The following is a 27,546-nucleotide window of genomic DNA, read 5'->3' on the forward strand; positions in this document are numbered from 1 at the left end:
TTTCCAGTCAGATCCTTGTTCGGGAAGTGATTGCAGATGATATTATTTGCATTGTAAGCTGCTTTCTTTCCAAATTCAATCAGTCTTGAATTTAGGGTTGATCATATAATCGCATTTAACTTTTCAAATAGTCAGTCCATTCAGGTAATACACACCTTAGGAGATTGTGGCATAATAGTAATGTCAGTGGACTAGTAATTCAGAGATTCTAGATAGTACATTGGTGACAAGTGTTAAATCTCACCTTGGCAACTAAATTTAAATTGAAATGATAATAGGGTGATCATGAAAATACCTTGATTGTTGTAAAAATCAATCCCATTCACTAATAACCTTTTGGGAAGAAAATCCATCATCCTTATATTGATTGGTCTACATGACTCCAGATACACAGCAATATGATTGACTCTTTACTACTGGCAAAGACAATGGGCGATAAATGCTGGCTTTACCAACAAAGCCCATATCTTACGAATGCATAAAGAGAAAGGAGTTATTAAGTTGCAATCCAATAAATGAACAAACCAACATTGTTACACTGCTTGAAAGAAGGATAACTTCAATTCAAAAGTAAAAGGAAACGGGCTTAAAATTCTACATCTTGTATCTTGTGGACGTGCAAAAGGCACCACCAGTTCACCCAAGCAAGACTTGTGGACTTTGGGTCTCTCTGGGCAGTAGTTAGGCATGAAGACAGACCTCAGAGCAAGCTGTATCCCTTCGCAAAGTCCAGCCTGGGAACAATTCTAAGTGGCAGCATTGTTTTGGAACATAGTAATTTTTTAGGTAGGCCAAACTCCTGCACTGTATGAATTGTTGCTTATAATTGAAGGTTTGTAGCTACTAGCTTTTTTAATTGTAGGAAACTGCTTATTCTAGTATGGTGGAGGAAACCCACTTCCTGATCTAACTAGAGAAACCTCACCGAGTTAACAAGATATAGTTTATTGTATACTGGCAACTAGGCAAGGTTACATTGCTATGATCGATATTGTAATAGAGAATTTGAAAACAACCAGATGTTAGGTCTCCCTCCTTTGACATCTTGAGCTGTTTTGCCCATAAATCAACATGAAATCATTGCAGTGCTTATGACACTCCTCAGTGTTAACCCTTTCAATCCCACATACATCACGTGGGAAAGGAATATCAATGGTGCCCCATGATTTTCCTCAATGTGCTCCCTTTCTTGTCAAGAGCATAATTAGCCAAATGATTAGAAATATGGTTGAATTTTCCAAGTCTCCTGCCATTGACAGAGCCTTCTACACAGCAGGCCAATGACTTGCTAGCTTCTTCTGATGGCATGCAGGCTCAAAATTCAGGCTCGAGTGACTAAAGACAGCCTAAATTAATAACAAAGCTTAATTTTTCAACTAACATTGTTTATTTTTTACTTAGGTCATCTGAAATTCTTACTAACGGTGTTACCTGGATGAGTACATACAAACAGTTTAGTAATGACACTCACCAGGCTTCACTTCAAGGAATCTAAAGCCTTATTTGGAATATTTGATTACCAGATTGTATAGTTAATGCATTTAGGAAAAAGCTAAGTTAACTCAATTTTTCCTTTTTGGCCCAGTGTCTGATTAATTGCTGAAGTCAAAGCAAATATTGTGTCTGAAGGTTACACTTTAGATTTTACCCAGTTTACTTTTGTTCTTGAATAAAGAAATGGCTCCAGATCTTAAGTTTTTTTTTACTCCAAATGAGTCTTGGCATGTCTTTTGCCAGAACATTCCTTTCAAACAAACTGACAGAATTATTATTAAAAGCTGAAAGAATTCACTGAGTGAAATTTCTACTGACAATACAATCCATTTCACGATATTTGATACTTCTTGCATCTTTTATTAATGTAAATGTGGCTCAATTTTGAACATAAAGAATCATGAAAGATATCAATACTGGTAAAATATGATATGACACTATAAGTAAACTAAATCCCCCATTGAAATTGCAATCTGCATATTGTTAAAGTCAATGCAAATTGAACGGGAAGTATTTCACTGTAGGGTGTTTAGGATCCTGGAGCAGAAGTCCACTTGGCAAACTCTCTGGATAGTTTGTTGTATACTAGTTTCTGGATTAGTGATGCTGGAAGAGCACAGCAGTTCAGGCAGTATCCAATGAGCTTCAAAATTGACGTTTCGGGTAAAAGCCCTTCATCAGGAATAAAGGCAGGGAGCCTGAAGCGTGGAGAGATAAGCCAGAGGAGGGTGGGGGTGGGGAGAGAGTAGCACAGAGTACAATGGGTGAGTGGGGGAGGGGATGAAGGTGATAGGTCAGGGAGGAGAGGGTGGAGTGGATAGGTGGAAAAGGAGATAGGCAGGTAGGACAAGTCCGGACAAGTCATGGGGACAGTGCTGAGCTGGAAGTTTAGAACTAGAGTGAGGTGGGGGAAGGGGAAATGAGGAAACTGTTGAAGTCCACTAGTGCAAGGTGATGGTTGGGTTGTAGGAGTACACAAACTCAAATGAGGCACTGCAACCATCACCAAAATGCAGTGAAATGTGTATGGTTAACAATGTCACTTTAACTCTTGCTTTGCATACTGAAGTGGCAGAGGACTGCAAACAGAATCTTTTTCAGTTTTCATCTCGTGTGATGGTACTAACTGCTCAGCCCTCTGTTAAATGTGAGGAAAATGCGTTCAGATGTTGTTCTAAGAAAGTGCTTCCACTGCCTGTAAACAATCTTCATTGCATTATTCTGCTGCTTACTTTCCTTACAAATTCTGCATTGTGATCTCTTCCTCAGCATGCTTGTCAAATTAGCATTTGACTTGGAATTAGATTTTCTTTTGTGTTGCAGATGTCTGGCTTTTTTACCTCGTTGATTGAGATTAACCGAAACTAACTTTACTATTATAATGTTTAACATTGATCAGAGGAGGGAGAAAGGTGTTCAGCTCCAAAGTGACTGACCTACAGATTTATTATCACCTTTACCATCCACCCTGTTTCTTTATGAATGAGAGGTGGGTGTGTTAGAAAAGCACTTGCGTCCTGGCCCATGACCAGCAGAATGCTGAATGCAGACATTGTTGATGAGGAACACAGCTGGTTCCTTGGAACTGCATTTCGACATTTCCATTGCCCAAAAGGGGGATAATACTGTGTAATATCCATATGATTCATTTGTTTCTCTACTGATGCAACACAGAAATGTGAGAGTTTACTGTGAAAGCTAACCCAAAGCTACCCTCAGCTTAAGAAGGTGAAAGTTTATTTGTTGTGTATATTGGAAAGGGGCCTTCTTTTTGGAGACCATTAATTAACTACTGTGTTTAGGAATGTCGCCAAATTCTTAAAAGCTGCAGAACTGTAAAGCAGAGCTATAAAATGATTCTTACAGTCTTTGCAGAAATTCCTATCAACTGAATATTAGCTCTGCCTCTTTCCCTACGGAAGGGAATATTTTCCAGCTTGTTAACAATTGAATTCATGTTTGCCTAAATCCTATTGATTGGCGGCACTTTACACTGTGTTCAAGTGCAAACCAGCATTCCATTTGCATTCTAATGCTACTCAATCACGCATCTGTTCAGACCATTAAGCACTGAAGCCTGTTGAACTGTGCCAGGAGCCCACATTGGCACAGACCCACCTCAAACCTTCAGTTTTCTGGTGAAGGCTCCATTTGTAATGTTTGCTTTTGCTTTTTTACTATTCAAATGCTGATGAACCTACTCTGCAATTCTTGAACATTCTATTTCGACAGCATGGTCCAGAATCTCAAGCCTTGATCTCAGATCTCAACTCTCTGGGAATGCAGGCCACAAACTGAAAATTTGGCTTTCAGTTCCAATAACAACTTGCATGTATACTCTCTTTCAGTGGAATGAAGTGTCTCAAGGTGCATCATCAAATAAAATTTGATACTAAGCCATATGAGGCTAAGTTATTATGTATCAGCTTATTAAAAGCTGCTGTCAATGGGTAAGTCTGAGATAGACTAGGAGGTCTTTTGAGGTGGCAGAGATACAAGGCTGAAATCATATGTATTTTTGGCTAATTCCGAGTTGCTTTGAGATTTTTCGAGATTTTTTCTTTGCAAGACCTAGGGAGTTCTCTCACTGTATCTTGCCAAACTCACTTCATGAATTATCACCTATACTTCCTCTCGTCACTCTCTGGATATCCCAGAATTCACCATCCCTTGCATCCACAGCATCAAGCACTGTCTGGTGCTGCCCTGCATGGTTTCAAACATTTGCCCTCAATATGGTAGATGACGACATTGGCATCCTGCTTTGGGGTAGGGCTCTAAAGATCCTTCTGGACCGGGTGGTGCCAACATGGGACTTCCCTGTCCTGCAGGACTGGCAATGGAGGCCATCACACCAAACCAAATCCACCTGGTTGAAGGTTACCACCCAGATCAGTGCCGTCTCAGCCATCTGGAGGAACGCCCAGCACTGCAGGCAGAAGGTCAATGGTCTTCTCCACTTTAGATTAGAGTGGTGCTGGAAAAGCACAGCTGATCAGGCAGCATCCGAGGAGCAGGAAAATCAACGTTTTGGGCAAAAGCCATGCACAAGCAGGGTCTCCATGCACAACTCCCAGTTATGCTGGAATTACTGTCCAGTCAGTGTAAAGTCTCTCTCATTATTTTGACAGCAAAAGATTGATAATTGGGATATGATGCATTCATGTGTTACCATATGTGACCTGTTTACTAATGGGAAAGGCAACAGATGAGTTAAGTGAACAATTTTATGATAGCAATGTTTAAACAGTTTCAGAACTGTATTATTTATGGAAATCCCTCTCTTGAAACTGTCTAGAATTTTTTTTTATGAGCTCCGAGGAGGTTTATTTCAGTCAGGCAACTATCATAAACAAACTGACCACAAATGCCACAAAGCTTCACTATTATGTCTTCCCTCTGTTAATTCCTGTGGTCGTCTGGCTATTGCCTAACTTAAATTCACATCCTTTCTCTTCGTATTTCACAGTATGTCATCTCAGATTTGATCTTCCAACTGGTCTTCTTGCAATTATAACAAAAGTGCACTCAGAACATGGAACCCTTTCTCAAGTACCATAGAATCCCTACAGTGTGGAAACAGACCCTCCAAAGAGTATCCCACCCAGACCCATTCCCCTATTACCCTATATTTCCCTTGACTAATGCACCTCACCTAAATATCCCCGAACATTATGGGCAATTTAGAATGGCTAATTCCCTAACCTGCAAATCTTTGGACTGTGGGAAGAAACCAGAGCACCCGGAGGAAACCCATGCAGACACGGGGAGAATGTGCAAACTCCACACAGACAGTCACTCGAGGCTGAAACTGAACCTGGGTCCTTGGTGCTGTGAAGCAGCAATGCTAACCACTGAGCCACTATACATGAGGTGCGAAGCATGCCTGGAAAAGGAAGACAGATTGAGGAAAAAGGAGCAACAGGTTAGGCTTAAATGAAATTGAATGGGAGGAGTTTAATGTGGAGTATAACTCTCAGCATTGACCGTATTACTTGTTTCCGTACTGTAAAGCCAAAGGTAACAATCTTGATACATACCTCACCCACATTAACACTTTGTTGTTGGACAAAGAAGATTCCTTCTTACTAAGGTGTGGATTGGGTTCCTCTTCATATCGCATTACAGAGTGGAACACAAGATGCCCAACTTTTATCTCCGTAATCTTGATCTAGCTGCTGGCACTTAAACTCTTTAGACTGTTTACCATTATATTCTGACAAGATTTGGAGGTGCCAGTGTTGGACTGGGGTGTACAAAGTTAAAAATCACACCATACCCCAGGTTGTAGTCCAACAGGTTTATTTGGAAGCACTAGCTTTCTGAGTGCTGCTCTGAGTGGTTGCAGAGAATAAGATTGTAAGACACAGAATTTATAGCAAAAGTTTACAGTGTGATGTAACTGAAATTATATATTGAAAAAGACCTAAATTGTTTGTTAAGTCTCATCTTTTCAAATGACCACATTGGTTTCAGTTCTTTCATATGTAGATCACAGAACTTTAAAAAAATTAAAGCGAACTTTAAGAATTGGTGTCATGTTAGCCCAGATATTGCATTGAAGGTCAGAGCTGCCCTGTGTGAGACTGTCTGTGCCACAATGTTCAGACTGATTCTAATCTAAAAAACTGATTTACAGAATCTTACATGGATTCATGCAGTTTTGAGCAAAATAAAATGGAATTCTGCAAGTACAAGTTCACTCCAGTCTTATATGTATATGTGTGCGTGTGTTGGCGGGGGGGGGGGGGGGGGGTGGGGGGGTGGGTGGAAAGTTACGTGTGTGTCTGTGCCTGTGTGTAAAGGGGTATAAGTCTGTGAGAGGGTGCGGGTGCGTGTGTGTGGGATTGTGGGATTGTATGTGTAAGCGTATGAAAGAGACCGTGTGTACAAGAGAGGGTCCGTAGGGGAGAGAGAGAGATACAGACAGAGAGAGAACGAGAGAGAGTGTGTCTGTGTGTGTGTGTGTGTGTGTGTGTGTGTGTGTGTGTGTTTTTGTGCAGTGGGGTCACCTGTAGTGTGACATGAACCCAAGGTCCCAGCTGAGACCATCCCCATGGGTACTGAACTTGGCTATTAGCCTCTGTTTGGCCACTTTGCATTATTGCCTGTCCCAAAGTCCGCCTTGGAGGACAGTTATGCGAAGGTCCGAGGTCGAGTGTCCCAGACAGCTGAAGTGTTCCTCGACTGGGAGGGAACACTCCTATCTGTTGATTGTTGTGCTACGTCTATTCATCTGTTGCCATTGCCTCTGTTCGGTCTCGCCAATGCACCATGCCTCAGGGCATCCTTGCCTGCAACATATGAGATGGACAACACTGGCTGAGTCGCATGAGTACCGGCTATGTACATGGTGGGAGGTGTCCCCACGTGTAATGGTGCTATCTGTGTCGACATATCTGACATGTCTTGCAGCGTCTACCATAGCAAGGTTGTCTGGTATTGTCCTGAAAGCAGGGCAGTTTGCTTTGAATAATATCTGTTTGAGGTTTGGTGGTTGTTTATAGGTGAGAAGTGGAGGTGTGGGGAAGGTCTTGGCGAGGTGCTCATCCTCATTGATAATGTGTTGCTGGCTGCAAAGAACATGGCTCCTGGGAAGTACTGGACAACGAAGGGTCCCTGTCAGTTACAGCTCGTGTCTGACTCCTGAGGAGGTCATTACGGTTTCTTGCTGTGGCACATCGGAACTGGTGGTCGATGAGTTGAGCATTGTACCCCGTTCTTGTGAGGGCATCCTTGAGTACTTCCAGTTGCCTGTCACATTCCTTCTCATCTGAACAGATCCTGTGTATGTGCAGGGCTTGTCCATAGGGGATGGCCATTTTAATATGTTTAGGGTGGAAGCTGGAGAAGTGTAGCATCATGATGTTATCCGTGAGTTTGCAGTAGAGTGTGGTGCTGAGGTGCCCATCCTTGATGGAGAGGCATGTGTCCAAGAATAAGACAGATAGTAGAGAGTAGTCCATGGTGAGTTTGATGATGGGATGAAACTCATTGATATCATTGCGTAGTTGTTTCAGTGACTCCTGTCCATGGATCCACAGGAAGAAAATATCATCAATATACCTGGCATATAGTGTTGATTGGAGGTCCTTCATACAGAAGAAGTCTTGTTCGAACATATGCATGAAAATGTTGGCATGTTGGGGTGCAAATTTGGTCCCCATGGCTGTTCTGTGTGTCTGGATGAAGAACTGGTTGTCAAATGTGAAGACATTGTGATCGAGGATAAAGCAGATGAGTTGTAGGATAGTGCTCAGAGATTGGCAGTTGTTGGTGTTGAGTACTGAGGCTGTTGCCGCGATGTGGGGGATGCTGGTGTAGAGTGCTGAAACGTCCATTGTGACGAGGAATGTTCCCAGTTTGACTGGTCCGTGCGCACAGAGTTTCTGTAAGAAATCCGTAGTGTCACGACAGAAGCTGGGGATCCCCTGTACAATGGGTTTCAAGATGCCTTCGACATAGCCAGCGAGGTTCTCACACAGGGTCCCATTGCCTGATATGATGGGATGTCCGTCTTGGTCTGTTGGCTTTATGTATCTTCAGAAGGCAGTAGAAGTCACCTACGCGAGGTGTACGTGGGATGAGGGTGTGTAGGTAACTCTGAACGACTGGATCCAAAGTCCTGTTCAATGTGTTTAGTTCACAGATGTGCTCTTTGGTTGGATCAGCTGGTAGTTGCCTGTAGTGTTCCTGGTTGTTCAGTTGTTGGTAAACTTCCTTGCAGTAATCTGTACTATTCTGAATGATGATGGTTTCTCCTTAATGTGCTAGTTTGATGACAATGCTGTGATTGGTTTTGAAAGCATGGATGGCTTTGCATTGTAATGAGGTGATGTTTTGCTCTACCTTGTGGGTACAGCTGATGAATCTGGCATTTCTATATTTCCTGATTGGGCATACATGTCAAGCCCAGGGCAGCGGCCCTGCGTTGGGGTCCAACTTGACTCCTTCTCTGGTTGCTCCTCTATGGATCCCTGTGATAATAGACAATAGACAATAGGTGCAGGAGTAGACCTTTCTGCCCTTCGAGCCTGCACCATCATTCAATATGATCATGGCTGATCATCCTTAATCAGTATCCTGTTCCTGCCTTATCTCCATAACCCTTGATTCCACTATCCTTGAGAGCCCTATCCAACTCTTTCTTAAATGAATCCAGAGACTGGGCCTCCACTGCCCTCTGGGGAAGAGCATTCCACACAGCCACCACTCTCTGGGTGAAGAAGCTTCTCCTCATCTCTGTCCTAAATTGTCTACCCCGTATTTTTAAGCTGTGTCCTCTGGTTCGGCACTCATCCATCAGTGGAAACATGTTTCCTGCCTCCAGAGTGTCCAATCCTTTAATAATCTTATGATCTCAATCAGATCCCCTCTCAGTCTTCTAAACTCAAGGGTATACAAGCCCAGTCGCTCCAGTCTTTCAGCGTAAGGTAGTCCCGCCATTCCAGGAATTGACCTCATGAACTTATGCTGCACTCCCTCAATAGCCATATTGTATCCCAAGCAGGAATGTATTATGTTTTTGATGAGCTGTTACATCCTTCTGATGGGTCATATGATGACTGTTCTGGTTCCTCTGTGGGCTCACTGGTATCACTGCTGGCATCTTGAAAGAATTCCCAGAGTCTTCAGGATCCCCAAGTACCAGGCAATGGCAACTGCTTTCAAACAAAGGTTTCTTTAAGAGACCAGGCAAATAACGTTCAGGTCAAGAATGAAACAACTCTTAGAAAATCATTGCTTCCAGAGTGTCCAGGATTGATACAATGTCTACTCTTATTTTATGGGAATCTTCTAGGTTCCTTCTCAATCCAATACATAAAGATTTCTGTGTTTGTCTATGCAGAAGAACATCTTCCCTCATCACCATATATAATGGGCAGACAGTTCATTGTAGTAGACCAAAAAGGTTATGCATGGGATTACTTGTTAGCTTATTCTGCTCACTCTCTTAGTTTCTTTTATCATGTCACTGATGTTCCCTAACTCCACTTGAAAATGTTGCTGTCACATCTTAACCTCCAGCAGAGATTAAATTTATGTTCACTAATGTGAGTGCAGACACAGAGAGAATCATGGGTTTAAGGATCATTTTAAAATATTAATATTTAGGATTTTTTAAAACTGATAACATCATTAGGTATCTAAATATCTGAATATATAAATTAAATACTTAACAATGATGTGGTGTTTTTCCGAATTTTAGAGGACTGCTACCTCTTGTACATAGTCCTCCCTTGATCAGTAGCAAAAGTCTAGAAAATAATTTGTACCCCAAGCAGGAATGTATTATATTTTTGATGAGCTGTTACATCCTTCTAAAAATCAGAACAGTTATCACAGCAGCAAATCAGGGAGTTGTGCACTTTCTTTTGGAACTTGACTTTGAAGTCTTTGATGTTTTTAAGTGAGTCAGTGTCAGGCCTAATTATACAGGTAATTTTCATATGGCAAGTTTCCATTAGGGCAAGATAAGGGAGTAAGTTTCTGCTTTTGGACACAGTCAGTAAACTGAGTTCTATTTGCATTGGAGTTACATTGCTGCCTCTAGAAGTGAAGTTATGCTTAAAGTTCCATCAGCAAAGCACTGAGAAATCTGAAACAAGAACAAAACAGAACTGGGGAACACGAGGCAGCACCCTTTCCACAACCGCTGCTTAACCTGCTAAGTTTTCCAGCACTTTTAGTTCTTATTTATGGTTCAGATTTCTGCTTAACCTTATTTGCATAATCACAAATCTAAAACCTTAGATGAGCCATTGCGATTTGGAAACATCAGAAAATATAATTGTTTATTGTTCCTTTGGAGTATTTAAGAGTAGGACCTTGTGCAATTTAATACCATAAAATGGATTTATCACAATGTACGCATTTTTATTAAGTGTAACAAGTTCACTGAAAATGACTTGAACAGACCCTACTGACTCATTTATCAGTTTCAATGTGTAGAGTGTTGGTTTTATAACATTTTCTTTAAAATATCTAAGAACTTTTAAAATTTTTTTATTCGGGTCTATGAATGCTAAAAAATTAAGAGCTTAATTTCAAGACTTGGAAAGATAGTAGTATAGCATTATTTTCATTCAGAGATATGAATAATGCCCTGGGAACCAGGTCTCACATTCCTGCCATGAAAAGTGGTGGAATTTCTGTGTAATATGTTAAAAAAAACTGATATTAAAAAAAAGTCTACCGATGACCATATAGCCAATAGTGATTGTTACAAAACCCCATCTGGTTCACTGATGTATTTCAGGGAAGGAAATCTGCTGTCTTTACTCAGACTGGCCTACACGTGACTCCAGATCCACAACAATGTGATTGACTCTTAACTGCCTGCTGAAAATGACCTGGCAAGCCAATCAGTTGTATCTAAAGTCCCAAAATAATTCAAATATTCCCAGCCTTAATAAGAGGGGAGCCCAGCACATCAGTGCAAAAAGATAAGACTGAAACATTTGCAACCACCTTCAGCCAGAAGTGCCTGGTAGGTGATTTATCTCGGCCTCCTCCAAATCAGTCAATTTGATTCACTCCCTTTAATATACTTGAACAGCTGAAGGCACTAGATGGGCACTGACAACCTTCTGGAAAAAATACATAGGTTTTTACATGAGGGACAACATGATTTGCAAGTTTTCTTCCATGCTACTCAGACTTGGAAATATATCATGGCGTTGCTGGGGCAAAATCCTAGAACTCTCTCTTAACAACGTTTTTACGCCAACTGGACTACAACAACTCAAGAAGGCAGCTCATCATGATCTTCTCAATGGCAATATATGCTGGTCCAGCCAGTGAAGTCCACACCCCCGGGGTGAATATATAAAAAAAGCAAATGGTTGTGAGCATTCTTGAGGTGGGAGCTTGGCTGGTTTTATGTTTGGTATTAACTTCTAATGAAATATTTAAATGAGAGTTAAAGATTGTGCAGCATGTAATGATATCAGCATTCATTTTATTTCTCTCTCTTCTGTTGATACCTGTTGAGTTTCTCCAGCACTTTCTGTTTCTTTTAAAGGTCACTTGCATTTGCAATACTTCGCTTTTATTGGAGAGTGCATAATTCAATTTGCACCGATTGTAACCTAAAATTCCTCAGTTGACAGTTTGGCTGATTTCTGGTGAAATGCATTGGTAAAGGTGACACAAACTAATGGAAACTCTAGCCTTACCTTTTTGTACCATTTTTAGTTTGGGCATAGAAAAAAAAATCAATTCATTTGAAAGTGTTATCATCAGAGAAGTAATCTTACTTAAGAATGATTTTAAATGCGAATACATTTTACTTTTTAATTATGAAGAGACAGTGGTAAGGTGGAAATTCTCCAGACCAGTAATCCAGAGGCTAATGCTTTGAGGGAAAGGAAGGGGCATAGGTAGAAATCCAGCCATGGTAGCTAATGGAATTTGAATCCAGTTAATAAACCTAAAATGTAAAACCAGTCTCAGTAATAATTGCCATAGGAACTATTGCAAAATGCCCATCTGATCCACTGAAGTCCCCCCTTTAGGGAAGAATATCTGTCATCACCCCTGCACTGAATATCTACGTAACTCCATACTCACAGCTATGTGGCACGGGCAAATGGGACTAGTTCAGTTTAGGAAACCTTGGGGGGTTGGACCGAAGGTTCTGTTTCTGTGCTATATGACTCTTTGACTCATAACTGCCCTCAGAAATGGTCCTAGCAAGTTATTTAATGCAAGGGCAGCTAGGGATGGGCAATAAGTGCTGACCTTGCAAGCAGTGTCCACACATTATAAAGAAAAGATAGTTTAGTAATTAAGTGGTTCTGTGGCACAAATGCAGCTTAACTTAAAATGAAGAAACAGTACAGAAAGGACAATTGCACTAAGGTTTAATGATCCCCTCATTCAGTGATCAAAAGGCATGCGCTAACATTTTATTTTCATTTATAGCAACACACACTCAGAAACCTGTTGGTTACATAAATAGGGAAATTGCCTGAACCTCCAAGTGAGTTGATATTCTGTTTTATTTTCTCTGTTCTACTTTTGAGCCTTGCATGACTAATTGCAAAAATGTTTATTTCCCCAAGAACCTGTATGCCTTGAAAGTAAGCTCTTTACAAATTAGCACACAAAAACATAAAATTCTCATGTTCTCATGACTATTCACATGCATCACTGAGTTGAAAATGAATAAGATCACCCGAAAACCTGCTGCAACAGCTTTTCCATTCAGGCCGTGTCGATGTAATTGAAACCCGATTGATATTTATGAACACTGTAGGTTGGGGTCACAGATGGTCGAAACTGGGTGACTCCCATGTAAAATGTAATCTCTGTTTGAACTGCAAACAGGCAGGTATTTACCTCCAATTTAAGGTAAATCTGATTAAGCAGTTCACTGACAAGCTCTTTATAAGTGTTTTGCTCTAGTACATTTCCTATTAATGTAGCTTGCATGTTCTTCTCCCTCAGGCCAGATATTCAAGCCTCCTATTCCGTCATGAAGGCTGGCCACTGTGTCTGCACGAGAAGGTAGTGATACAATTGGCATCATTCAACATCTTTCTCCTGCGTCCTGGTGATTTTTATCTACAGATTCTACCTGTTGGAAGGCAGACTGCTCGAATTGTGCTGAAATGCTTAGGCAAAGACCTTTGCAGTGTGGAGGAGAAGCTTGTACCAGAAGTATCCTACACCAGTATTTTTACAGTGGAATGGTTGGGAATGATAAACAGTGAACGCTCTGGCACCCCATTGCACACTTGCCTGTTAGCCACAGAGAACGGAGTTGTGAAAGTGCTTTGGACTGAAATAGTAAACCCGGAATTTGTGACAAAAGTCAAAGTGACACCAGCATCTGGACTCAACACTTGTTCTGTAGAGGAAACAGAGAATGACTACGATTCCGCGACGATGACATTGCAGACAGATATAGAAATGGATAGGTTGTTTACGGCTCCCGAGCCAGACTCTCATATTAAAGATGATAAAAATATATCACCTGACTTGATTCAAATAGAGGGTGCAAAATGCCTGCGCCACCAGCCTGTGAAATTGGGAAAGGTCTCAAACTTGTGTGAGGTTTCCAGTGAAAATGTTGAAGGGGATTATGTGGATTTACTGATGTTTTCTAATGAAAAATGTACTGATCAGAAGACAGTGCAGCCTTCATACAAGAACAGAGAATCTTCGGTAGTTCCAATGAATGGCACGTGGGCATGTGGAGGGTCAATAAGGTTTGCCACAGAACCCTGCACACCATGCTTAAATAGAAGGATAAACAGTGATCTAGAACGCAAACAGATTAAATGCCGCTATCGCGAATCTTACATCGAAGCTTTGCAAAACCCTCTGAATTTCGGATTCAGTTTGCAGGAGACAGAAACTTCTAAAAAGAATAAGGTAGAAGCCACAATGAACCATAAACTTGACAGTAGTTTGAAAAGTCCAGCCTACTGCAGGCAAAATCAGGAACCTAAAAATTCCAGGAAGACTACTGCAGCATTGCCATCTAGGGAAACAAATGAGGGCCGACTGTTGGGGCACTCCATTCCACATCCCACTTCATTCAAGGAATCATATCAGGCTGCATCCAAATGTGATGCTCATTTATGGTCACCATCTTCAGATATTACCGACAGACATTCACTTCCTGATGCTCAAAGGTCATGTTTACCAACTGGTGACACCACATCTTCTGAAATTGCGCCCAATAGAAAAGCTGGACAAGTACCAAAAAAGTGCTCTGTTGGTTATATATCTCCAAGAATCCGCAGACATAAAGCCCAAGGCAAAGGTAAACTTCTACAGAGTTGTGCTGATATGCTACATATAAGTGTATCTAACTGTCTTGGGTTTTATCTGGTCTAGGGGTCTGTGATCTGCATGCAGGTCTTCATCAGATCATTTTTGGCTCCCACCCTTTTATCATTGGATCATATGTGAAAAAAACTTGAAAAAAAAATCAAGTCTCAAGAAAAGTAAATGATGTTTTTATTGTGGGTTTAAAAAGGAGCTTATTATGCTGCACTTTATGGTTGAAATAATGAAAGACATTCTAAATAAACCTGTTCAGGTGATATATGGGAATAGATAATCTCCTTGATTCAAGGAACACGCTTTCTGTCTCTGATGTTTTACCCCCTGATAATTTTACAATGGTAAGATATTCTTAATATAATATGGGTCGCTTCTTTTTTAATTACAAGAAGCAATAGCTGAAAAAGTGAGTCTTAATTTAGAATTTGAAAGAGTGCTGTCAGAATTTGACAATTCAATTTTGATGCTTTTATCAATGCATTAATTCAACACATTTATTTATTACTTTTACACTTTATGTATTCTACCAATGACACTTGCCAATTTGCAAAGTATGTGATCTAGAAATGTCAGATTTTTGTCTTGCAGCACCTAAATGATTTTATTTTATGAGTTTGTTTTTAAATAAATGCTGTTCATGTTAAAAAAAAGTGTTTGCCATCACCTGGCCTGAGCTGTTGGGTAGAAATAAGAAAATATCACCTTATTTTTTTTAGTTGTTTGGACAGACTGGTTATAATCAGGTAGTCTGTTCTGAAATGAACATTGAGTAGAATTGTGCTGATGTTTTGATTTTTTGCAAACAGTTGAATGAAGGAGTATGGAAAACAATGCTTATCTGTATTAAAGTGGTGGTGATGCTTAGAGATCATAAAATTTGAAACCTGCGGTTCTTCCAGAGCTGAGGCTGTGAGAGTTTACCGATAGGATCACCTTTTGGGCCAAGAAATCCAGGACATTCTCCCCTGCAAATTTCATACCCACTCATCTTTAGGTTGGTTTTCTGTGAAGCCATTTGAATTTTAGTATTATATGTAGCTATTATATTATAGAGTCATAGAATCATAATGCATATTAACAGGCCCTTCAGTCCAACTACTCCATGTTGACCATGTTCCCAAACTAAACTAATCCCACCACTCCGTATTTGGCCCATTTCCCTTCAATTCTGTTCTAGTTGTGTACTTATCTAAATGTTTTTTAAATATTGCAACTGTACCTGCATCTACAACTTCCTCTGGCAGTTCATTCCACATGCAAACCACTCTCTGTGTAAAAGAAAAAGTTGCTTGTCATGTCCTGTTTAATCTTTCTCCTCTCACCCTTAAAACACACCCCCTAGTTTTGAATTCACTTACCTTATGGAAAAGACTTTCGCTACTCACCTTATCTGTGCCTCTCATGATTTTATAAACTTCTACAGGTCACCCTGCAATGCTCCAGTGAAAAAAGTCCCAGTTTATACAGCCAATATTGTATACCTTACACCCTCTGTCTCTGGCAATATCCTAGTAAATCATTCCTGAACCCTCTGCAGTTTAATAATATTCCTACCTATAACATTTGATTAGAACTACACACAGTACTCAAGAAGATGCCTCACCAACATCCTGTACAACCTCAACATGTCATCCCAACTGCTATACTCAAAGGTCTAAGCAATGAGGGCAAGCATACTAACCATCCTATCTACCTGTGACACGAATTTCAAAGAATTATGTGCCTGAACCCCAGGGCCCTACCATTGATTGTGTAAGTCCTTCCTTGTTTGTTTTACAAAAGTGTAATGCCTCGCAATTCTCCAAATTAACCTCCATCGGTAATTCCACAGTCCGTTGATCCAGATTTCTTTGTAATCTTAGAAAACCTTCTTCACTATATCACCAATTTTGAAGTCATCTGCGACCTTATAAACCATCTCTCCAATTTTCTCATTTAAACCATTTGTATAAATGACGAACAAAAGTGGACCCAGTATCCATTCCTACGGATCACCCCTGGTTACAGGCCTCCTGTCCGAGAACAACCCTCCACTACACCCTCTGTCTTCCACCGTAAAGCCAATTTTGTATCCAGTTGGCAAGCTCACCTTGAATCCCATGCAATCTAACTTTATTAATTAGTCTACCATGGTGAATTTTATCAAAGGCCTTACTACACAAATAAATAATGCTTTTATCAGTTTTTTTGTTTACTTCCTCAAAAAAACTCAATCAAGTTTGTGAGACACAATTTACTTCATGAACAACCACGCTGACTATTCCTAATCATTCCTTCCCTCTCCAAATGCATGTGAATCCTACCTTTCTGAACCACCTCCAACAACTTACCCAACACTGATGTCATATTCACAGGTCTATAGTTCCCAGGCGTCTCTTTACAGCCTTTCTTAAATAAAGGCACAACACTAGCCACCCTCCAGTCCTCCAACATCTCAGCCATGGTTATAGATGATGCAAATATTTCTGCCAGGGACCCTGCAATTTCTTTCTAACTTCCCACAATGTCCTGGGACATTGCTATCTTATTTTTCAAAACTCTGAATAGTTTTGTGTTACATGAAAGCATGAATGTTGAAGTAATATTGTACATATTTTACAATTAATTAATTAATTCAGAAGATATCAGCCACTGTTGTAAATCCAGCAATTCGATCAATCTACTCAATTTAATTTTAGATTATTTATTTCGATTTTAATTTTAGATTATTTATGAGAATATGCTTTATGAGAATATGCAAAAATCGAAATCCTGATAGGGATGGCTTTCTTTGTGACTGTTCCTACTCTGTTGCTGTAACTTAGACATCAATGGAATTTCTGTTGAGCATTTAAGGTTATGGTGAGAGCTATGTGGGAGGAGCCAGATAATCATAGGCCCCATGAAGTCTGCCAGCTCTTTGAAAGAGCTACAATTTGTTCCACTCTTTCACTGTAAACCTGCAGACTTTTCTCTTGCAACCTTAGACCCCAGGAACCATCCCACTAGTCTTGTAAATGGTAGGAAGATGGCTCAGGATATGATTAGAAGGAAAACGAGACCTGAATATGTTCTTCTGCCTAATGTTTGCCCTAATGTAAAAGATATGATTATTCTCCCACTCAGTGATCCACGTCAAGTATAGATTGGGTGTGAGTGATGTAATCGGGACCTAGTCTGTATATTTACCTGGGGGGAGGTGGGTGAGTGAGCTGCCTGATAGTTTACTTACCTCATGTAAAATAAGACAGGTCAGGGCTGGGTTGAAATGTAACAGACAGACCACCACTTTATTTTACAAGCTCTATCCTCTCTCTCTCTCTCCTCCAGCCACAGCTTCCTAACATAGAGGAGCAGCTGTAAAATCCACCCTGTTGAAATCTTCATACAGATAATCCCTGTGTCAATGGTTGAAACTGTGAATTAAACTGACATGAAATTAAAGCAAGTTGTAGAAACAGTAAGATTTAAAATAAAAGAGCAGAGTTACCAGAAGAAGGTTACTGCTCTTCAGAGCATGGGTTAAAAGCATATGATAAGTGTAATTTACAAAGTAGAATGTTGCTTGATGTAACATCATTATCCTTACACAAGCTAGGAATACTCGAGGTACAAATTAGATAAATAGTTCACTTGTTCTGTTCCTCACTGCTGTCATCAAGCAATGAATTAATCTTCCATCCTTCAACAGTTTTGTTGAAAACACTTTAACGCAAATTCATAGACGGTTAAGCCTACCTCAGATTTTAGTAAAGCTTTCATCACTTTATAACACTGCCTTCAACTTGCTAAAATCACAACAAAGCTACAGTGATCTCTAAAAGAAAATTGTAACATGCATCGTTATATCAAACACCCAAGCCTTAGGCTATTAATTTAGCCTCACATGCATTATTTAGTATCAAACTACCAAAGTTTATATGGCAACATCCAGCCAACACCCCCATTGCTCTTTCCTCTTGGCAAAGTTCCAGTTCTTCAGAACAAAAGCTTCAGGCTGTTACAAGTAGAGACTGCAGTTTAGAATGACAAATGACAAGGCTCCTTCTAGGTTTCAGTTTTAGTCATTCTCAACCATGCTTGAACCAATCTTATATAGGTTCTATATATTATATGCTGTCAAAACAGTTCTATTGCATAAATAGACTATTTGTTGGCAGCTTGCTCCTTTCATATGCCATTATCTTTAAATTTTAATGCAATGTTTTTATTATGTTGTAACATTGACCCTATCACAATATTACTTTAGCATTTTCCATGATATGAATAACTGGCATAATTCTAATGAACTCGGTTGGTTTTCAGGCCTACAAATGAAAGTAATAGCCACATGGGATGTTATGGTGTGGCTCCATGGAAATCAATAACTTTCCAGTACACTTATACAATCTCGTACAAACAAGCTATTGAACTGTGGGAGGCATTCCACACATGTTCTCAGCAGTAATGCCAAGTATATACCCTTGTCACCTGGGTCATTGGATAGTATTACAAGGCAGGAACCATGGCTGATGTCCCCCTCCTGCCTTAGGAACATTAATGTCACATATCATTGCAGCTAAATTCAGCTACTTCACTACAGCCTGGGGAACAACAGGTTTTAGGAACCTGGAGAGAATGATCATGTATTTTTGGAAGCTGTGTGATCATTTTAATCACATTGTAGATATTTCTAAACTTCAATGACAAGCAAGGAGGAATGGGAAGTATTCAGGATCTCTGGGAGCAGCTACAAAAATAGTGAGAGGACAGTGAGCATCACATTACTGCTTGGATGAGGCCCACTACTAGTGATTGACCTGTGCTCCAGTTAAACTTTTTGACACCAGTATCATAGCAAAGCCATTTTTGGAGCAATGAAGAATTTATTGTTGGTACCATGGTTAAATAAAGGAAAACAGAACTCTGTAACCTCTATTTTTAAACAACCTCCAGTTATTAATAAATATTTGCATTTAGGGTAGTCAGCTTTAATTCTCTTACTAGAAATTTCAAACCTTTCAGTGATTGCCAAAATTGTTCTGACAGATAAAACTTAAGAACTCTGCCACCTTCCTGTGGTTGTTATTCCATAGGTAAGTACATCTTTATTATGTGTTTGCACACAAGCCAAAGAATACAAGTTAGGCAGGATATGACACTTTGCAAAGTGGGGAATATTTTAGTATTGATCCAACATATAGAGTCATAGAGTCATAGAGATATACAGTACCAAAACAGACCCTTCGGTCCAACCTGTCCATGCCGACCAGATATCCCAGCCCAATCTAGTCCCACCTGCCAGTATCTGGCCCATATCCCTCCAAACCCTTCCTTTTCATATATCCATCCAGATGCATTTTAAGTGTTGCAATTGTACTAGCCTCCACCACTTCCTATGGCAGCTCATTCCATACACAAACCACCCTCTGCATGCAAAAGTTGCCCCTTAGGTCTCTTTTATATCTTTCCTCATCTCACCCTAAACCTATGCCCTCTAGCTCTGGACTGCCCAATCCCAGGGAAGAGATTTTGTCCATTTATCCTATCCATGTCGCTCATGATTTTATAAACCTCTATCAGGTCACCTCTCAAAACTGCAAAAATTTCTATGTGATGTACAACACAGAAACAGGCCATTTGGCCCAGCAGCTCCTTGCTGGTCTTAATACTCCATTGGGGTTTCCTCCCATCCCTCTTCATTTAAACTTATTAGCCTGTTCCAATATTCCTTTCACCTTCAGTTATTTACCGAGCTTTCCCTTAAATGCATCAATAACTGGAGCACATTTGGTAATAATTTAGAATTAGTTAATGATGTTGGGTTATCAAGAAACATTAAGGGGTATGGGTACACAAAATCTACCACAGACCAGATGTTTCAGAAATATTTAAGTAATTCATTCACATATTTTCATTGTGTATGTACAGTGGTACTGATCATGTGGTGAGACAAAGTACATCAAAAGTGCAGCTCTTTCATTTCAGTGACTGCTTTTCAATGCTGAACATTTTTAGTTTGCATTCCAGCCACTGATGAGTTTTTGTGAGTGAAGCTGTTTCATCATCCCTGCCCTCAGATCCCTGATCATCAGTCTTACTTACATCACAATCAATTTTGCCAGATGAAAGAGTACTCACCACTGACAGTTTTATTCTACAGTGTAAATCTGGTGCCTTTGATGATGATAAATGCATAGCACAGTGAAGCTGTGGCAGTGCTTCATCTCAGACCAAAGAAAGATGGATTCAATGACAGAGGTCATGTCCTGTATTCTTGTGAAACAAGAATAAAAGATACATTTCAATTCCTGGTACTGGAGCATGTCCAAAGCAGATGGACAAATTGTTGATGATTGTATAGACTATGAGGGATGTTATCCACGGTCTCTAATACATAAATAATATATCATAAACTTAGGGTTATGTTTTGCCGTCTTGCAAAGTGTTTTGAAATGGAAAACCGAATCAGATCCATTACAGTAAAAGGAAGGTTACTCACAATAATTTCCTGAGCCAAAGTGACGGTTGGATTTTGTCATCCTGGGGTAGAGATACTGTTTTTAGGTGCTTTTTTTATTCTCACTCAAAATGTCCTCAGATGTGACCCAGTTAGGATAAGTTTAAGTTATTGCTAAAATACATCTACCATAATCATAACTCAGTGCAATAAATTGCATCCATTTTTTTTATTTTCCATTAAACTATTCCTCAATGTATTTATGTGTGATAAAGTGATGCAATTTTATTTTAAAATCCAGATGAGAATGGGTTCATCTGTACTAATGAGGATTTTTAATTAGTGTGTTCAATCCTCCGACTGCTACTAAATTGGCTAAAGAGTGGAAGATAATTTGGAAAGCCTTCTAAAATGATCACAATGAGCAGACTTTAAGAATATTGACCTGGTGACGTAGTCAGCATTGTACGGACTGGGCTTGATTCAAGTAACTTAAATTTTAACCTGGTACAAAAGATGAAAAACATGAGGGTGAATCATTCTGTGTGGAACTTGCCGATGTCTTAGATACCCCAAACAATGCATGGACTTAACACTTCACACCCAAACTGTTCTGCAATATCGGGGCAAAGCTAATTTAAACAAGGAAGGAACCCTCCCTCCTGTCCCCCTGTCTACCCTTCAGCATGAATGCTGTCAGGCCTGCTGAGTTACCCAACAGTTCCCCTTTTTGTTTCAGATCTTCAGCATCCACAGTTCTTTGTTTATTAATTTGTTTGGATTTATAGCTTTTTTTTCAAGGTGGAGAAAGTTACTTTTCTTCTTCCAATTTAGCAATGCTTCCCTCGGCCAAATAGGTAGTACACTCCAGTCTACGACCATCTGTAGACTGTCCAAGCTTCTAACCACTTACTGACCAGGCTTGGCAAACACAACTTACTGGTAGGCCAAATCTGAATGATAGTCTGGAATGAGATAGGAAAAGGGCTCCAGGTATGAAGCACTTGGACTGAATTTTGGTGCAAGCCCCATGTTATCAACAAAGGATCTTAAACTCAAATGAATGCTAATTATTAATTACTACGATAAGCTAAGATTGAATAAACTAAACTTGATCTTTCATCTTCAGTTTTGTCTCTGTGCAACTCAACTTTTATTGCTAAATAGCTGCCTAATTAGTAACTTGTGGAGTTGGCTCATCAAACAAAAGCCTGTGACTTGTGAAGTCCACCCTTTTTTTTTACAGTATGTCAACCTTGTCAATAATATGTCCCAGTCTGCCACTCCCAAGTTCTGGCAGCTTCATATTAAAACTTTCCTTTGCGTCAGTCACAACAGCCTGCTTCTATTTGGTCATAGTGCAGTAATAGCAGGTGTCATTCGCTTGCACATTCAGTACTGTGTAAAACCATCGACAATGTACATTGCAACGGAGATAGATTTTGAAGCATGCTTTAATAACGAGAGCAGGCTGATAATGGAAGTGTGATTGACAATAGACCACTTGGAACTACCAGTTACTTTTATGCAGAGAATGGGGGAAACGTTTGTCCAAGTTGTGGTCTTTTCACTCCTTTTCCACTGACAGGAGGTGCAACAGTGTGAACAGCAATAACGGACTTGAGCTATAATTTCCCAACATTTCTCATGGTGGCGGTTATTCTCTCATAACTGGAGAAACATAAGAGCAAAAAACAACCCAAAATCCTTTCCTTATCTCAAAATGTATGTTTATTCAGTGGCTTGAATTTTTTTGTTTCACAGGCTCCTGTGCCAAGCCAGGAGTTCTCCAAACTCTGCGCTTAGTGGGGATAAACAGCCCAAATGGGTTGGATTTTCATTGGGATGCCTGTGTTGGATAGGGGTGGTGTTAGGGAGGCAGAGAGGGAGAGGCCTAGTATGTGCTAGGCATATACCAACTGCCCACGGACTGCTGAGTGCCACGCAGAACTAATGAACACCTCCTCTCACAGTTCAGAGATTTGGATAAGGTTATATTAAAATTGATTAGGCTGTCATCAGTCACAGTCCCTTAATCTTTCACTTCCGCACCCAAATAGCATCGACACCTATTCATGACTTCACCTACTGCCATGGCCTCTTTGCTCTTCTATTTAGCTCCACTGTGCCCTCATGTGCTCCAGGTCCACGTATGGAACCCATGGCAACCTTAAAGCTCCTATATCAGCCTAAAGGTTGAAGCAAAACTTGGTCAAGGTAGGTCTGCCACCAACCTCTGTAAAGACTTGGCCTATGAGGCGGGTTTACTTTCCTTTTCATTTGTTGCTGCTTTCTTCCCATTAGAATTTGTGTCCTGCATGTTGCATCAAGGTTGAACAAAGAACAATATAGCAAAGGAACAGGCCTTTTGGCCCTTCAAGCCCACGCTGACATTGTTCTCTTTTTTGTTTTTTTTATAAGCAACTCTAGAAATTATCGATACTCCCTGTCTGTGCATAAATATGGTTCAAAAAATTTTGTATCATCCAATTTTGACAAAAAAAGGATAAACCTATATATATATGGCAACTATAGCTAAAGTGGAATTAAATTCTATCACATGTTTGTTAAGGGTAGAAAAATATATTTAAAATTTTTTTTTCTTAAACTTGTTTTTTTTTCCATGTTTTATATTTTAGTGTAAAGAATCATGCAATGGAACTGGTTTTAAAATAAAACATTAAATCTTTACTGTTGTAGTCTGTCTGCAGTCAGTACACAATTGACTGTTTTTCCAGGTTTTCCTTTCTCCTCCCCAAAAAAAACCTCATTCACAAAACAAGTACAAATACAAACAATGATTCAAAAACCTAATTTGCAATCCCTGTATTAAACTTTTAAAAAAGATTGTCTGTTGTTGCAGTTCTGTAAAATCCCACCCTATAATTCATTAGACAACTGCCTCAATCTCTCTGCAGGAAAGAATTAGCTGATACCAAACTTAGATTTTTAAAGTTTTCAGGTTATTTGTTGGAAGTGGATGTTTATGTTGTTTGTGGGATCGGGGAGTTAGGGGTTGGGATGGGGGGAGGGGTGGGGGATGGTGGGGGATGGTGGGGGGAGGTGGGTAGATTCATTGGTTTTGTACAGAGTTCCTCTAAATTTTCATTAGCCTCTTGAATTGTGGATGAAACAAAAGAAGGAAATTCAGTGGACCAATGACCATGACGGTATCGAGGAAACAAACAAAAGTAATGATAAAGCGAGGGAAAGTGGGGACTGGAGTTGGTGAGTGGACACTTATCAGACAACAAATGTTCTAATAAGTACAGAAAATGACACGGCAGATCTGTCAACATCTGAGAAGGAGAATATAAGAGATGTTGGAACAGTTACTCCATACGGACACTAATTGTGCAAAACTGCAACACACTTTGCTACCATTTTGTTTTAAAGTCCCCCCTAATAAAAGCTAAAATAGTACACATTTTAAGTATGTAGACATCTGAAAGATACATTTAAATAATTCTGAGAGCAAACGTATCCTCAAGTTACAGTCAGATCTAAAGCCTATGCCCACCCATAACAGAAAACTTGAAGCTTGGTATACAAATCACGACCAGTTATCACCTAGGCTGCATGTTTTTATTTAAATTAACATTTCAGGTCATCAAGCTCTCTTTGTAGATTGCTATAAACATGACAATATTGTAAACTTGGTGTGTGATACAAAACAGCAATCCATTGAACCAGTCAGGTGATATCCTAAACTACAAGAGCAAGGTTAAGCCATTTGCCAACATCTGCTGCTTCTCAAATGGGCTGCTGCCATAAATACATTCGGCCCTGTGTATTCTTTTTAAAGTGAATCTCCCTTGCTGACAGGAATACAGTTAGGATGTATTGGTGCATATACAGTTTATCCCTTTAAAGTCGCTTTCTTAGGTTCTCTCTGTAGACATCCAGATATTTATGAAAGACTATAAATTACTGTACTGTAAATGTAGGTCCCTTGGACAGATCACATTGCATGACTTGCTTCATTTTTAAGTTAAAGATTGCATTACATTTATAATACTTTGTGCCTTCTCCATGTGATGGTCATATGCTGGATGTAACACTTTCATATTTGCATCATCAGATTTTCATTCTGCCCCTCACATGCTCACGAGTGGACACATTGTTTATAAAGGACAGCAGCAATAACTTTTATTTGTATAGTGTCTTTAAAGCAATAAAAGATCCTAAAGCAGCAGCAATTTAGCAGGAAACACAACTCATCATAATATTTCACTATTACAATCGAGATGATTCAGCATTGTGCATTGTTTTTGAGTGGAAAGGCCTCATTGTTGTGTGCTCTGATGATTAGAATATTATACAGATCCATAGTGCAGAAATCCTCATTCTATTATATACATAAAAATCAAGGGGCTGCCACGTGTTTTTGTCCTTCACACTTCAAGCATTGAAGTTGGACTTTACATTTTTTGTACACAAACTCATACTTGATCATTTCACTTTAGTTTTATAAATGTGTCAAATAGCTAAGAAAATAAAGAAATTACCAGTGAGCTTATAGCAACCAGGAAATTGAAAAACTATCAAAAGTGAAATAGAAAGTTAGGGTAAACAGTACATTAACATTAGTTTAGATCAGAGTAGTTCTGGAAAAGCACAGCAGGTCAGGCAGCATCCGAGGAGCAGGAAAATCGATGTTTCGGGCAAACACCTTTCAGGGCTTTTGCTTGAAACATCGATTGTCCTGCTCCTCGGATGCTGCCTGACCTGCTGTGCTTTTCCAGAACCACTCTGATCTAAACCATAGTATCCAGCATCTGTAGTCCTCACTTTTGCCCAGTACATCAACATTAGGTGAATGTAAACCAATCGTTTCAGCTCAAAACTTTCAGAGGGCTGAATTGAGCCAGGACTGTTGACTTTTCATACATGTATTTACAGCTGACTGTAAAACTAATCACAGAAAAATGCAGAAAACTCAAATCTGCATGAAATACTTACTCCTATACAGTTTCTAAAGATGCACAACGAATTTAGCAAAGAATGTTTTGCTTTACTCAGATTGAATCATGAGGAACAGAATATAAACCATTAGAAGTGTGTGTGTGTGCAGAACACATTACAGATGGGTGCTGTAGTGTCTATATCTTGTCATAAATCCCTGGAAAATGCGTTCTCAGAGACATTTCCAATCCTTTACACTGAAGGACTGACTAAAGCCTAAATTATTGGTTGTGGCTTCTTTCTTTACAGCTATTTTCAGTTTATTTTAATAATCTGTTTCAATCCAGGCATGACTTTACTTTGTCATTTTGGATCCATATTTCATTTAGAGTTCCCTCCCTTTTAAATGTAATGAAATACAAATAGGGTCGAATTGGGTCTCAAGATAGAAGAACAGGAATTAATAGCTAAGGCAGGCAAATGTTTATGAAGAATTTGAATCCAAGAGCTTGTCATTTGAACTGAATGAGTGTGTGCTGCTTTTGTATTTATTTTCAGAATTGATCTTGTGGATGAACAAGTTTTAAAAGTGACCTTATTCTTCTTTTTGAAAATGAAGTTCAATTTAAGAATCCTAATAGGTGCATAATAAATTTAGCAAAGAATGTTTTGCTTTGATCAGATTCAGTGCTGACGAACTGAAGATAAACCATTCGACTCTGCTGTGTGCAGAATACATTACATGGATACCACTTAAATAATACATATTGTATGTATAAATTATGCTGTACGACTAGGTTATTCACTAGAACTAACAGTCTCTAATGCTTATTATATTATTATAGCTCACTTTACATATGATCAAAATGTTTAGAATTGAAATGCATCCTTTTCAATATCCTTCCAATTATCTTACCTTAAGGTAGCAATCATATTTGGTTTTCAGTGTTGTTGCCTATTCTCTTAGACCTCACAGAAGTACATTTTCTTCATCTGCGACTCTAAACAGAGTACTAGCGGGTTGCTAAATTATGAGAAACATTCAAAACAAGCCTGATCATATCTATCTTTGTCAGTAATCATGCTTTGCATTGGTATCAAATAGATGAAATCTGAAGTGAAGACCCTTGTAATGGTTCTTAAAATGAATTTAAGTGCCTTGAAGTTGCCTCCATACAGGCCAGACTAAGAGAGTAGCTAACAATTACTGATGACCTGACCTGATTTTCTTGATATTCAAGTCAATCTGCAACAGCTGGCTCTCTGTCCACATCTGAGAGAAATTAGCCTCCAGGGATCTTCCTGGCCTTTTTGATCCAGAATAATCTCTCAGAGCCATTGAGAAAGCTACAAATTTTACTCATAGTGACTCAATTCCTATTCCAATTGCTTTGGAGTTTCCAGGAATTGAAGACTCATTTCATGGATCCTTTGAAGATAAAACAAAATTGTGTGACATAAGTTTCTTAAAACTTCTTTTTGTTTTAATGACGGAAGTAGGCAACAACTGTTAGAGACACAAGGTTATGTTTTTTCAACATTTAACCTGTTTTTCTGATCAACCTGCTTAGAAATGTTATTATGCACCTCTGGAGCAGGTGGGACTTCAACCTGGGTCTCTCGGTCCAGGGGTAGGGCCCTTGCAGGTGGTATTATGAATCCGTAAAGAACAAGTTCTGCCTGAGTTGGTTGTCTCTAAGTGGTCCTTTGAAATGGTCAAGCATGCTGCTTAGTTACATTACTCACTGTAATGGCTGAAGGAAAACAGCCATTGCCCTGATGCTATATTCCAAAACTTAGACTTTGTTCTTTTGATTACATACAAGACAATGCTCCAACCTTGTTTTGGAGCGTTCACCTTAACTCTTAATATTTTTTCCATCAAATGGTGTATATTCTACTACCACTCTGGCAAGTCATATATCTGGGGT

General features: G+C 39.5%; 1 protein-coding gene across 3 annotated transcripts in view; it reads left to right on the top strand.

Annotated features, from left to right (window-relative positions):
- Positions 1–27,546, top strand: part of LOC140463174 (pleckstrin homology domain-containing family G member 4B-like) — a 185,899-nt gene that overhangs the window by 85,398 nt on the left and 72,955 nt on the right. For all 3 annotated transcript variants that reach the window (XM_072556954.1, XM_072556953.1, XM_072556955.1), the window contains exon 3: positions 12,946–14,269. In XM_072556954.1, coding sequence (XP_072413055.1) covers positions 12,946–14,269 — 1,324 coding nt within the window. The remainder of the gene's footprint in view (positions 1–12,945; positions 14,270–27,546) is intronic.

Source organism: Chiloscyllium punctatum, chromosome 37 (assembly GCF_047496795.1).
Source record: "Chiloscyllium punctatum isolate Juve2018m chromosome 37, sChiPun1.3, whole genome shotgun sequence".
NCBI classification, from domain to species: domain Eukaryota; kingdom Metazoa; phylum Chordata; class Chondrichthyes; order Orectolobiformes; family Hemiscylliidae; genus Chiloscyllium; species Chiloscyllium punctatum.